Source organism: Podarcis vaucheri (assembly GCF_965113315.1).
Source record: "Podarcis vaucheri genome assembly, chromosome: 9".
Taxonomy (NCBI): Eukaryota; Metazoa; Chordata; class Lepidosauria; order Squamata; family Lacertidae; genus Podarcis; species Podarcis vaucheri.
The window spans coordinates 24,860,399-24,874,812 of record NC_138767.1 but is presented as its reverse complement, the minus strand read 5'-3'; the positions used below and the strand labels follow the sequence as shown (position 1 = coordinate 24,874,812).

Below are 14,414 nucleotides of genomic sequence, written 5' to 3'. Positions count from 1 at the left end.
GGATGTTGTTGGAGTCCAACACCCATCAGCTCCTGTTAGCATGACCAGTGGAAAGGGATGATGGAAGTTGTACTCCAACATCTGGAGTGCACCACATTGGCTAACCAGAAGCTGCAGTAGGCTGCCAACCTAGCTTACTTTAAAAAGGGATTAGACAAATTCATGGAGGATAGGGCTGTCAACAACTACTTCAAATATGGCAGTTGTTGGGCCCATGAGTGGGAGGGTGGCTGTTGCACTCATGTCATGTGTGCAGGCATCTCATAAGCATCTTGTTGGCCACTGTGAGAGCAGGATGCTGGACCAGATAGGCCTTTGGTCTAATCCAGCACAGTTCGGCTTAGGTTTTTATGACCAGCTTATGTGTAATACATTTCACTTGGCAGCTTTCATATTTCCTGTGTTTAATTGAAATACTGTACTCACGTTTGGGTTTTTGCTGACGTCCCTCTTTTACATAGTAATTTTCATGTACATATTATTCAGAAACCAATCCAAGGCTCATACTGCACATGCAACATTTTTTACTTCCTTCCTTAGCATTTGCATTGCACTGCTTCTGTATGGCAACCTTTACTTGAATGCTATTTTAATACTTTTTTCTTGAGAGCCACACCACTTTTTGTAGAACACAATACACAAATAAGGGAAGACAGTGACATGCTTGTTTGTTTGTTCTAGAGGCATTTCTTTAGTTGGGCTACCATGTTCTGCTGCGAAAAAAGACATGTGGGCTTGGGAATTGAGAAGTCGCAATGGCCAACCAGATGCCCATAAGAAGCCAGAAAAGGAGGACATGATTCTAGCCTTGTCCTCCAGGAATTTGTCTAACCCTCTTTTGAAGCCATCCAAGTTGATGGCCATCATTGCCTCCTGTGGGAAGGAATTCTGTAGTTTAACTATGTGATGGTATGTGACAATAGTAGGTGTGGCGTTTGCCCTCCTATGTGTGTGACATCATACTGGGTTCATAGGGAAAGGGTTAACTAATTGTAAAATGACTAACCAATGGGAATCCAGGGGGCAGAGTTAACTGGGTATAAGGTTTAAGCACAGAGGGTTTTTTAGGGAGTTAGAGTTGTTGAGAAGACAGTCTGGAGTTAGGAGAGACGGAGAAGATAAGTCTATGGGTTGGGTTGGGCTAGTCTGGTGTGAGAGAGTGAGAGAATTTGTTAAGAGGAGTCAGTCAAACAGCTGAGATCAGCCAGAAGGTATTAGGAAGGTATACGCTAGTAAGGAAACTAAAGTTAAGATACTGACAGGAATATTATCTGAGAAACCATAAACTTGTTAATGTTTGTAAAATAAACTTGTTTTTTTGGTTCACTTTTAACAACTGACTGGACTCAGTGTTTTACCAGAGAGTAACTGGTTGGTGGCAGCGGGGAAGCAAGCACAGTGGTGGCACAGGGATCAATAGATCGTTAAATGTCCGAAGACCCTGTGTGATCGCCACAGTAGGCTTTTCTGCTTGAACAGGGAAGTCATTCAATCTGTTCATGGCCACAAGCTTCCCATAGGCATTTTGTCAGCCTGTGTGGGGAACAGGATTCTAGACTAGAGACACCTGTGGTCTGATCCAGCAGTGCTCTTACTGTGTTATTATGGATCCCTTTAAACGTTCAGGGTAATAAGCTTTTTCAGGCAGCATCCTCATTGTGCAGCTTCATCACCTAGTGTCTATATTCTATAAGAGGAGAATGGTTTTGAATCGGCAAATGGCAGGAAGGAAATTCTCCCCCCTCCCCTTTTCTGCATTTCTAATTGTGGCCTCCAGCTGCTACTGTTCATTTTTTTTATAAAAAAAAAGTTGGGGGAAAGTTGCATGATGAGAGAGAGTGACACAAGCAAAGGCATTCCAAAGCTTTGTAGTGCTGTGGGAAATAATAATGAACTGCCTCATAGAGTTGTCATAGAATTGTAGAGTTTGAAGGAACCATGAGGTTCATCTAGTCCAACCCCCTGGAATGCAAGAATCCTTTGGCCCAACGCGGGGCTCAAATCCACAACCTTGAGAACATGCTCTACTGACTGTGCCTCAGGCAAATAAATTGCTAACTGGAAAGTAAAGCAGTTCACCCGTCCACTCAGAATGCAAAATATTCCTTAAAGCTTGAATCATAAAGACCACATTCAAATTGCCACTAAAGTCATATGAAAAAGTGTTATTTTATTTGTTTAAAAATGTACAAATGTGCTTGAATACTTTTTTAAGTTCTACAAGATAATAATTTTGGCTTTGTTTATTGGGTGAACACAATGTGTTATTTTTGTTTGTTTTTAGTATCTAATATTGCAAAAGAGCTGGAGCCTAGTATTGTATGTAACTTCTTTAAAAGGTGCCGTGAAACTCTATAGCTCTATTTGTAAAATACCCCCCGCCCTTTTCAAACTGGTCAGTGGGGGCATTATAGGCACACTCTCAGGTTAACAGGCTTGAGTGTTCCTTTGCCGTTACCCTTTCATGTTCATAATACATTATGGCATCCGTGTGACAAGGTGCTTTTAAGCATGACACTGGGCTATTTAGTTTTACAGACCTGTGAAGTTCTGCATTTTTCTGATACTTTTGCTTTGCTCATCCAGTCATCAGTGTGTGGTGCAACCTGTAGCCTAGACACTTAGATGCTAAGTGAAAGAGTTTTTGTTCAGCTACATCTGCATCTGAAAAGTGATGCTTCAATGCAGACCTTTGACTTTTCCAGGTTTAAGGCCTTTATAAACTAAAAGAACATAGGAAACTGCCTAATTCTGATTCAGACTGTTGGTCCATATTGCACAACATTGTCTATAATGACTGACAGTAGCTCTCTAGGGTTTCAGTAGGAAACATTCCCAGACCAACCCAGAGATGCTAGCAGTTGAACCTAACATCTTCTGAATGTCAGGCAGATGATCTACCACTGACCTATATCATTTCCCCCAGTGAGTAACTAGTTAGAGGCAATGTAGGTACTCAACCTTTCACCCTTTTGTGACTGTTATCATCACCATTCCACAATGGAAATTGTTTATTTCTCTTTCACATATCCATACTCATTAGTCATCTCATCCAACAATGAGTTGGCCAGCCAGGGCCCTGTTGCTTAAGAGACAAAGAAATGGAACACTGTGTAACATTACTGCTGAGCAGGAGTGGCTCACTTTGTTTACTCTACTTAGTATATACTAAGTTTCTGATGTTGGTTTCTGAAACTGAAAGTGCATATGGAAGGGAAGATACTTCATGTTGACCTTGGAGAGGGTATGCAGCTGTTTTGAATATGGTTAGCTGGTCTAAGGGAAAGATACGTAGCTTATGTTCTAGGTATGGGTGGGGATGTTGCTGGGCTAAACTTTCATCATTCCTGACCACTGACCATATTGACTGGGGCTGATGGTAACTGATGTCCAACAATATCTGGAAGTCTACAGGTTCCGCACACCCATCTAATTGGCTATAAAGTAAGAAGTTCGCCCCAATTTGCACCCCTCCCCATTAGATTTAGTTGCGATGTGATTCTGTGATTATCTAATGGGTCCAATATGCGATGAATCACACCAAATCTGTTTGCTGAATATATTTCTTTAGATATCTGCTCAAAGGATCATCTTTGTTTTTCTTCTCCCTCTGGGTGTAATACTGTGTTCAGAGGAATGTTTACTTTGAATGGTAGCCCTTCTGGGAAGAAAAACAAAATCTTGTATAACTTTTTCAAGCATGAGATTAGTCAGAGATAATCAGAAAGCAACTTGTTTAAGGGAGCTTCCAGACTGTCAGTGCTTTGCAGGAGTGATTCAAGTGCATACTGACCTGGAGTGTTAGTTTTTTCTCGTTTGAAGCGGGATAAAGTGACCCTGGTGCAATAAATTCACTTTAAAAATTGACCTTTTTTGGTTTAGAAAGTGACAAGGAAATGCACTGAAAACTGTGAGATGGACAAATGGCTGATGTGTAATCACACCACAAGCAAATCAGGATGAATGTAGGTTGAACATTCATTGTCATATAGCCACCCCATAAAAATTTCAGAATGAATGCTCAATAAACATTGGACATAGTCTAACCACCACGTAAATTATGTGTAAGCAAATTAGGATGAATATTGAATAAACAGGTTGCGTGGAAGGAGCCCTAAGCAAAACCAGGTTAGCAGCAACATTGTTTAGAAGGAAGATATAAGTAACTTGTGCAGTTGTTTAGCTGAGAAGGAATCAATGAGTTGTTGGTCAAACAAAGTCCAGGTCCAGCCTCTCTCCTTACATCAGCTGTCCCAAAGCTATGCTTTAGTTTAGGAGAGACGGGACCCAAAGGATTGCTAAGCAGCTCTGCTTGCCATCATTTGGAGCTGCTTCCAGGCAAAGACAACTCTAATTGATCTATGCATAACTGTGAAATTCATTGGAGGCTTCTGAATTGGCTCCTAAGGGGACATCTCTGCAATCAGTTTCCTGCTTCAGCTATGTTGGAACAATGGTTTAGAAGATGGCTCCTGATTAAAGATTAGCAACACCATGCTGGCTTACTCTGAGCAGCTTACTCTGAGCAGCTTCTCCCTACTGGTTGCAAATACAATTTTGCAGGTTGGATACATATCCTGTTGTATTAATCCCTGCAAGTTCACTTATTTTTCCTGGTTAGTTTATGGACAATTCTGTGTTGTCTTTGTATCTCAGGCTGCTACACAGGAGCCAACTCCTAGGGGCCAAGGTAGCTTCACACACACCCTAAAATATTTGAGGAGGGCACCACCCGCAGAGTAGATAGGCATCGCCATTCAAACGGTATGCATGTGCCGTGTCATGTGATAGATTATGCAGGGTGGGGCTTACCTGCCCTCCCCCCATATTTTATTCAAGTTGGCACCCCTGGGTTGCTACATGCTTTGCATTTTAATCCATTGTCCATTGCCTACCATGTAGTCATAATGGTGTTTCATTTTGTGTAATTGAATTTTCTCCAGACTCTGACAAATTTGAAGAACCTTGACATTCCACAGCAGCTGTGGTGCAAGGTGGATATGTATGTCACAGGGACAGGGAATCCTTTTAAGCCTGAGGGCTATCATTTCCTTGTGGATAACCTTCTGGAGACCAGCGGAAAAATTGAGCAGAGCAATATATGTGATTCTTACCTTTGTATAGTAGGGTACAATCTATACAAGCAAAAGTCAGAATTTCCACAGGGAGGCAAGAGGCATTATGACAGTTCAATGACACATTCTAGTCAGTCAAATGCACTCAAGAAAGATGTGAAGCAGGGCAAGTGAGGGGTATGTTGACCTGGCAAGGCAGCATGGCCTGCAGAGAGTTCTGAGGGCCGTATAAAGAGTTATGGAGAGCCCGAGGTTACCCACACCTGATAAGTTAGCTCAATTGAATTTAGTACTGCGTGATTGTTTCTGTTCCTATTCAATTCTGAATTGGGGGAGTTGTGCTTGGTCTTTTGCAGTGAATTCCTAAGTACTGTCTAGTTGAGAGTTGTAGTTAGATGCCTTGATGTTATTTTTAGAATTTTTTCTTTTTTGTTCTTGTCTACAACCACCTTCCAACTAACTTAAATTGCATCCTGCCTGCAACATATATAAACATTTTATTGGGGGGCGTGGAAAGTGGAGTGATGTAACATCAAGAAAACAAGTAAAAAGAGAGGGAAATCTGCTATTGATTTTTTGCGTGAGATGGAGACGGGAGTCTTTATATGCGAAACTGCCTTCCATGTATGGTATTCCTGTACCATAAGAGAAAACTGTGAGCATACTATTGGACTGGACAGCTTGGCACTCCCTTCGCCATCTTCACCTCACCTTTTAGGTGATGAGCTCTGACATGAGAAGGTCCCAGGCTCAATCTCTGGCTTCTCCAGATGAAGGGATCTCTAGCAGCTGGGGCTGAGAGAGACCTCTGCCTAAGACCCTGAAGAACCACGAGTCTTAAGTGAACTAATGGTCTGAACTACTAGGAGGCAGATGTGTATGTGGCAGTGGAACACAAGATTCTACTGCTTCTTCTTTTTAAACCCTTGAGACCATTGGTTCCCAAACCATTTTTCCCCATGCACATTTTAGATATAGCTTTCTAGAGCAAAAATAGTTAAGTGTTGTCCATTGAGTCTCTGAGATAATGGCAGCATGTTGTACCCAGCCAAGGTTCTTTCTTACAGGAGCGGTATAGGGTTTTGTGCATGAGTTAGGTTGCCACCATGTCTGCTGGGACAGAAGAAGAATTGTTTTAAAAACTTCAGTTCATAAAGAAAGGTGCAGACAGACCTGCAAAGCTTCAAAATACTAGCAGGAAGATTTTCAGGTTACCCTGTCCTAGAGATTCCTAGACCTTTATTTGTTTTTAATGTGCAACCCCACCCTACATATTTAACAAACAGCAAGCCAGTTTATAAAAATATTTAGAAATGCAAAAAGCCTAATAGTGCTTGTTTCTTGTTGCAGTATAATTATTGGGTCAGATAATATAAGTATTAGAATAATACAGATGATGTTCTTAAAAGTGCTTGAAAGTTCATTTTGTTTTCATATTGCCAATATTAGATCTAAAATGCCACTGCCTTAATTCACTTTGCAAACCTTGGCACACTTATGCTGGCTATTGCAAGAAGCACTTTTGTGGTTTATCAACTCAGTTTTGACTTGTTTTTGTTGCGTTTTGTTTCCTAACCACTATTTAGGAAACATAGTATCAGAAATAAATTCTTTGTAACACCCAGTGTGCCATATTGGTTCTTAACTGTAGTATGATGTGTGTCTACCTTGGCAAGTATTAGAAGAGGCTATATTTTTTTGAACTAAGGATTGAAGAATCCGCACCATTTTTCATAGGGGAACAGAGGCACTGGCTTGCGAGGGTGATATGTGTGTGTGGGGGGGGGATGTCTCTCGTGTGATGTCACAACGTCTAATATGTGAGCATTGCTCCTTCCTTCCAAAGCCGGGCAGAAGCTTTCCAGGCTTTGGGAAGGTAGTGCCAGGCCTCTGAGAGGATGCTAGAGCCCTGCTGTCTCCTTCCCAAAGCTGGGTGGGCTTTGGGAAAGTGGCATAAAGGCTCTTGGACCCTTTAAGGAACTAACCTAGCCCCCCTAGTCCACTGACCGCACACCACTGTTGGCTACACTCCTGTGTGACACAAATCTTTGCTGTTCCCTGTTATGCACATCAGCAATGGTTTTCCACAGTGCTCTCAACTTTTTATACACCTCAGTGATGTCTGAACTAAGGCAGCCAGCCAAAGTGCACAAATAGAAAACGTTGTTTTTAAAGGGAGCAGAAGGGGAAAAAGCTCTTTCTGGATGTTTTATGCAGAAGAAAGCAGCTTTTGTGTTATATTGAGAGCCTTTTGTATGGAGGTTAAATTGGAAGGGGGGAAATTTGGAGGCTAAAATGAGCCCACAAACCCTCAGTTGGCTATTCATTTTTAAATACACTTTTATAATCTTTTAAATAATAATATAATAACCACTCATTCATTCAAACATGGATTCTCCCAAAACATCAATGTAGTATTTTTGAAGAAAAAAAACAATAAAAATCAAAAATCAATATAATATCTGAGAGGTAATACATCAAATCTATTCAACCTTCAATCTGAAGGTCTTTATGTGAGGGGCAGGTAGATATGGGGTGGGAGGAGGTGTTCAAGTGATTTAGCCCTTTAAAGGTACTTAAAGTACTTGGAACTGGGCTTGGGAACAAAACGACATCCAATGTACTGTAATTCCTTCAGTATATATGCTGCATAGCTCCCATCTAGACCAAGGTGGTCCAGCTTTTCATACCAAGGGGGCTGCAAGATTACTTTGACACAGAACCTGTGGGCTGCATACTGCCTTGTCATGTGTGCACCCATAGTGGCGGGTGGGGGGAGCCCTACCTCCTAGTCCTTGCGCCGTATTCCCAAAGCTGACTGAGTGAGGCACTGGGCTTTGGGAAGGAGGTGTGAGGCTCTGGCAGGGTCCTAGAACCCTCCCATCACCTTCCTAAAAGGTAGGAACTCTGGCAGCAGAATTCCACACTAATTGCACTTCATAACCATTTTTAAGGGCAGCCCCACATGATCCTACTTGGAGGTTAACAAAGCATGGATTGCTGCAGCCAGGCTATCCTAGTTGAAGAAAGGTTCAGCTAACAAACCAGCATAAGCTGGCTAAGGTCTCTAGTGACAATACTAGATCAATAAGCATCACTAAGCTGCATTTCTGATCCTTCAAGAGGGAATGCAAGCTCATTCAGCACATGCACAGCCCATTCCTGATCCCAGGAATGATCAATTCACAGTGCATTCATCTTATCAGGATTCATCTTTAGTTACTGGCCAGATTTTATTGTCGTTTAGTCATTTAGTCGTGTCCGACTCTTCGTGACCCCATGTATCAGAGCACACCAGGCACTCCTGTCTTCCACTGCCTCCCGCAGTTTGGTCAAACTCATGCTGGTAGCTTCGAGAACACTGTCCAACCATCTCGTCCTCTGTCGTCCCCTTCTCCATCTTTCCCAACATCAGGGTCTTTTCCAGGGAGTCTTCTCTTCTCATGAGGTGGCCAAAGTATTGGAGCCTCAGCTTTAGGACCTGTCCTTCCAGTGAGCACTCTCGGCTGATTTCCTTCAGAATGGATAGGTTTGATCATCTTGCAGTCCATGGGACTCTCAAGAATCTCCTCCAGCACCATAATTCAAAAGCATCAATTCTTTGGCGATCAGCCTTCTTTATGGTCCAGCTCTCACTTCCATACTGGCCTGTTACTGAGCCCAAACAGCAGTTCAGCACCTCCTAATGCATGGTGGTGACAAAAGTTCCCCTAAATGCTCATCTTTGAAAATGTTGCTTACTCAGTACTGTTTTCCGACGTTTTTTTTCTTTGTTTCTAAAGTATTTGTAAGTAACAGTAAAACTAATACAGTTTTCTTCCCAGATAACGGAGGCGTGTAGTTATAGATAATCTGAATCTGGGTATCCAATTTGCATCTTTTGAAAAAGGAGAGATGATGGCCGCTTGAGCTATCACCCTTGGAAGCCAGCTCCTATACGTTAATGAGAATCCATACAGCTTTTATTACTTGGCCACAAATAATGGGCCTAATGCTTGTTGGCTTTAAAACACCTATGAGTAGCACTGCTTTTTCTCTCCTGCCTGTGCACTGTCTCCCTCTTGCAAAATATAAGACAAGGCCAAAGCTTAAATTAAAATCCTCAGGTTCTTATCTCCTTCCCACAGGAAAGCAAATCTGTGTTGAAAACCGTAAAATTAAGAGGAGAGCAAGGATAGCATAATTTAGCAAAAATTCATGGCAGAAGATTCTGAGCCTATATGACTGGAGGGATAGGTCAGACATTAAGATGATACCACTTGCTAAAGCAGGCTCCTTAAGGTGGTGCTCTGAAAACAAGGGAAAGTATGCAGGGGGGGAGGAAACACACAAAGAAAAAAATATATGTCTCTGGCTTTGTGTTCGTTCGTTCTAAACTAGAAAGGCTTATTATACACAGACACTTCTCCTGCATTGTATTTTTAAATATGGGCCAACAAATTCTGATCATATTAGCATTCGACTAAATCTGGATCAGTTTCCTCTTTCCTTAGCTCCCAATATTTTACATTATTTGAAGTTCTTTTTAAGCCGTATCTGCATTTTGATCTGAACCCTCCCTTCCTTGTACAACCATCCGTCGTGATCTTAAATTTATGAGCAAAAAAATATTGCTTAAGGGGGATCCAGTAGGAGTCTCGTAAAAATACGCTAAGGTTTCTTTCTTGATAGCATAGCGCCCATCTACAGAAAAAGAGAAAATTAAACTACATGGTGTAATAATGCAAATGAGTCTCAAACATTTTCTGTGTTTTGCATAGACTTAGCCTGTGGGGAGAAAATTAGGAATTATTCTGGTAACTCCAGCATTTTTTTCAGCTTGAGGGGATTTCTGCATGTAGTAGTGGGATATCTTGATTTTTTTATATAAAAAAATGCTTTGCTAATTTCTAGCAAATACTGGATACAGTTTTGTTATATGAGCTTTGTTTTACCTTAACATCTATGGTAGCACTACTCTGATAGAAATGACTATGATTCAGTAATGTGGTGGTGGTGGGGTTTTTTAAGCACACTTCTATTATTATTCTTTTTGTTTGATATGAAATAGACTCCCCCTCCCCCCCCCCGCAGCATTGTAGTATCACTTTCAGAGTAACCTAACTTTGTGGTTTTTTTTTTAAAATGATATTTATTAGGAGTTTGAAAATTACAGAAAGAGAAAAAAAGCAATAGAAAATTAAACATAACAAAACAATATATTACAATACATAAAAACAAAAACAAAAAAGAAACAAAAAACAATACGAAAAAACAGAACAAAAACATTTAAAAACACATCCAGCCTTTCCATGTCTTTACCTCTCATATACTTGTTTCATCGACCTCCTCGCACCTCCCTTTTTGTATTCTAGTTCAATTAGCTATTTCAGCAAGTCCTTTCCATCTTTCTCAATTTTCGTTCTAAAATTTAACTTAAGACATTCTAACCTTAAATTTTCCACTTTGGTCCATTAACAATCTATTTTTACTTAATTCTTTATAACATTTCTGCTAAAGCCATATAACTTCGTTCCAGCATCCTTCTAACATTCAGTAATTTTGCAATATTTCTGTAAATATACTTTAAATTTTTTCCAATCTTCTTCCACCAACTCTTCTCCCTGGTCTCAGATTCTGCCAGTCATTTCCGCCAATTCCATGTAGTCCATCAGCTTCATCTGCCATTCTTCCCGGGTGGGTAGATCTTGTGTCTTCCAGAGTAACCTAACTTTGGGGTTACATGCAGTTTGGGAGTGGAACGGTCTAAATGAAAATGAAGCAGTATTGGGAATCTTCATATGATATCTTGGGAAGAAGATGCACTCGGTGAGATTGCAGTGAGAAGGGGACTTGCTTTGGAGAGTAGGTCTATGAACTATGGTGGTGGGCAGATTAAATGCAGAGAGGCAGTAGTGAATATTACTTTACCAGTGCTATAGAAGTCTGCCTTTCATAGTTGTTGTTGTTTAGTCGTTTAGTCGTGTCCGACTCTTCGTGACCCTATGGACCAGAGTATGTTATCAAAATAACAATAATATACACGTCTTTAACAATTTTTTTAAAAAGCTTAAAATAAAAAAATTCCTTCCTGTAGCACCTTAAAGACCAACTAAGTTAGTTCTTGGTATGAGCTTTTGTGTGCATGCACACTTCGTGTACATGCTTGTAAGACTTGGCACAGATTATCCTTAGGCACTGGAAACAAAAATAAGGTGATGACAGACACCAGCGCTGCATCTGTATCAAAGGTGGGTGTCAGGGAACTGACATCGGAGGGAGAGGCGAAGGGGAGGCTCCCAGATGATGCTGGCGAAGGACCCAGCAGCAGGGGGAGAAACAGCTCAGTAGAGGGGGAAGCCAATCAGCGCAACACCAGGGATAAAGGGGGGCAGACGGGGGAATTGGAGAGAGGGCTCCAGGACTCTTCACTGGACATCAGTGAGGAGAACCCAGGTCCTCCGCTACCCACGCCTTCCCTGTGCAGAAGACTCCCGCGCAGCGAGAGGAGGAGGAGACTGGGTGTCAAACAACTTTTATGTTGGAAGAGGTTCAAGAAACGCCCACTGACAGATTCTGCCAGTGACTGGGGCAGCCATGATGAGAAGGGGCTGTGCAGTCAGAAAGGTTTAACAAGGCAAAATTAACCGAGAAAGGCACCAGCTTACGTACGAGTAACTCATACCTATTACAGTGGGGTACATGTGACCACCCAGATGTTTCTGTACTCTCAATTCCCATCCACCCCAGCTAACATGACCATTAGCCAGGGATGGTGGGAGTTGTAGTCCTGACATTTGGCGGACTGCAGGCTCCCCACCCCTGATCTCTATGAATGACTCCACTGAGACTTAAACATTCCCATGTTTAATTCTGGAAACGTCATGGCAGAGCCCAAATAGAAAATAATGGGCGCTCCAACCTGACAGTCACACTGTTTACACCAGTTGTTGTTTACTGCTAGATCCCTGGCTGCATCTCTGACATTTTTACCATAATACATCGATTAATACGTATTCCCGAAGAGGTGGGCAGCTCCTCGTACCTGCCCTTTTGAACTGTAGTGAATAATGTGCCCATCCTGCTGTTTGGTGGCTTCCCACCCCCACCCCCCGCCTGGTGATGAGAATATTGCTGTGTGTGAAGCAGGCCTGTATGACTTCTGACCAATTGCAACAAATGCTGCCCCAGCAGCCATTAGTTATAGCTAGCACACCTTGCGTTTTCAGTCCCAGGTAGATTGCAAAACCAGAAGGCAAGTCACCTTAAAAGGCTAGTGGAGTAAATGTTGTGCGGATCCGGGTGGAGTAAGGAGATTGTGGAGAACTTGCCTAGTCCAGTGACCTGAACGTGTGCTCTCTGTGTGTGGGTGGGTGGGTGTGGGTGGGTGGGTGTTGTTTAAACTGTCACCTTTATGTACATTTAACTGCTTGGTTATTTAAAAGCTAGGCAGATAAACACGCTAAAAAAAAAAAAACCTCACAAAAACGTGACAAGCCCTATTTAAAATAAAATAAAAAATCTCTACCAATGCTTTTTGTTTTTTGTTTGCAGTCCAACAAAGTACCGGTGGTGCAGCCTTCCCATGCGGTCCACCCTCTCACCCCACTTATCACCTACAGTGATGAGCACTTTTCTCCAGGGACGCATCCATCACACCTCCCCTCAGACGTCAACTCAAAACAAGGTGAGAGGCCTTAATTTATTTGGAGCCGTTCGGCAGAATAGCCAACCGCGTTTTGCCCTTAGCTCAGGCATGCTAAAGGCAACAGTTATTCTGTCCTAAAATATATATTAATCAAGGAGCCAAATGCCTAGGTTTTCCTGGTTCACTTTTGTGGAAATAACCGCAATTGAAGTCCTTGGCGCCCCCTGCCATTTTACCAGTGTAGTACATACATTCTAAATTACCAGTGCATTAGGAGGTACTTTCCCCCAAATTGGCTTCTGATAGGTGAAAAGCAGATGCTATGAACCTTTCTTAATGACTAACCAAATTCTGTTTTAAAGTTTAGATTAGGCTTCCTTTAGAGGAAACCAAGAGGCTATTCAACCTGAAGCGTTCCCTTTCATCCAGCTTTTTCATCTGCGTTTGAATAAATAATAGCCATTTCTTACTTGGTTGGTTGGTTTTCTGAAAGTTTAGCTTGGACACTAATCTTAATTTAAAATATTACCACAGAATCTTAAATGCTGTTTATGGTGTGCTTTCAGAATATGAAACTGATCTTGCATTATTATGTGTGTGTTTGCTTTCGGATACCTGAATTTTTAACTTTGCTTTGTAATAAAAAGTTTGTGTATGTGTGTGTGTTTTCCTTTAAAGAAGTATTCCCCAAGTTTTTCTTACAGTAATATATGAAGTTTCCAATGGATAAAAATGTAGAGGCTGTATGTGCCTAGTTGAGTTGGTAGAGCATTTGCTTTGTGTCCAAAAGGTCTCATTTTCGATCCTCAGCATCTCCAGGTGGGGCCAGAAAGGTCTTCTGTCTGAAACACTGAGCAGTCACAGCCAGCCACTGTAGACAGAATTGAGCTGGACAGACCAATGGACTGACTTGGTATAAGGCAGCTTCTGTTGTTCCTGTATTTTATTGCCTAGACTGCTGGAGCGTAGTTGTTGTTCCTTTGAATTTTGGAGTGCAAGAGACAGCTTAGCTGGCTTCGGGAGTGGCCACTGCATTGAGGCCACTCTGCAATCATTGCTGGTGATATCTACTGTTCCAATTGCTTAGAATGTAGTAGAATATACATAGGTTAGAGTGGTTGTGACAGTTTAGGCTTGGTAGACCATGCTATGTTTGGCAGTGCCATTTCTGAAAACAACTGAAAAATCTATGGTGAGAGGGAGGAAAGACTTAGAAATAAGGTGCTGTTGGCTCTTTCGTGTCTCCTAAGCAATGTTGTGTCACATGATGTGGTCCTGTCCAAACATGCCATTTTGGAAAGAAGTGACCAGCCACATAAATGTGGTTTTGGATATATCCCTGATCCTCTCAGATGTTGACATGTTGCTGAATTATATACCAACCCATTGGAATTTAACCAAAGGGCAATGAGATTGGCTGTTGCATGCACTCACAGTGGCTAAATGTTTAACTGGAAGGAAACTTCCTCTCTCCCTCCTCTCCATCATACGATGGACAGAAAATATGATCCAACTGGCCGTTTATCACAAAGAGCCTTCTGTAAGCAGGAAAATGATGGGAAATACTCAGATATATGGACCCTCTACACAGACTTGCTTGCATAAACAATGGATGCTGGGCAAGTTTGGGGTGATAATCTAATTCTCTCTCCCCTCTATTCACATCGGTACATAATGATTGCTCATTGTAAACTTCTTTAATTATAAATGTT

The 14,414-nt window shown here is 41.8% G+C and overlaps 1 protein-coding gene across 5 annotated transcripts in view; it reads left to right on the top strand.

The window, feature by feature from the left end:
• Nucleotides 1-14,414, top strand: part of LEF1 (lymphoid enhancer binding factor 1) — a 100,902-nt gene that overhangs the window by 49,142 nt on the left and 37,346 nt on the right. For all 5 annotated transcript variants that reach the window (XM_082237020.1, XM_082237016.1, XM_082237019.1 and 2 more), the window contains one exon: nt 12,609-12,741. In XM_082237020.1, coding sequence (XP_082093146.1) covers nt 12,609-12,741 — 133 coding nt within the window. The remainder of the gene's footprint in view (nt 1-12,608; nt 12,742-14,414) is intronic.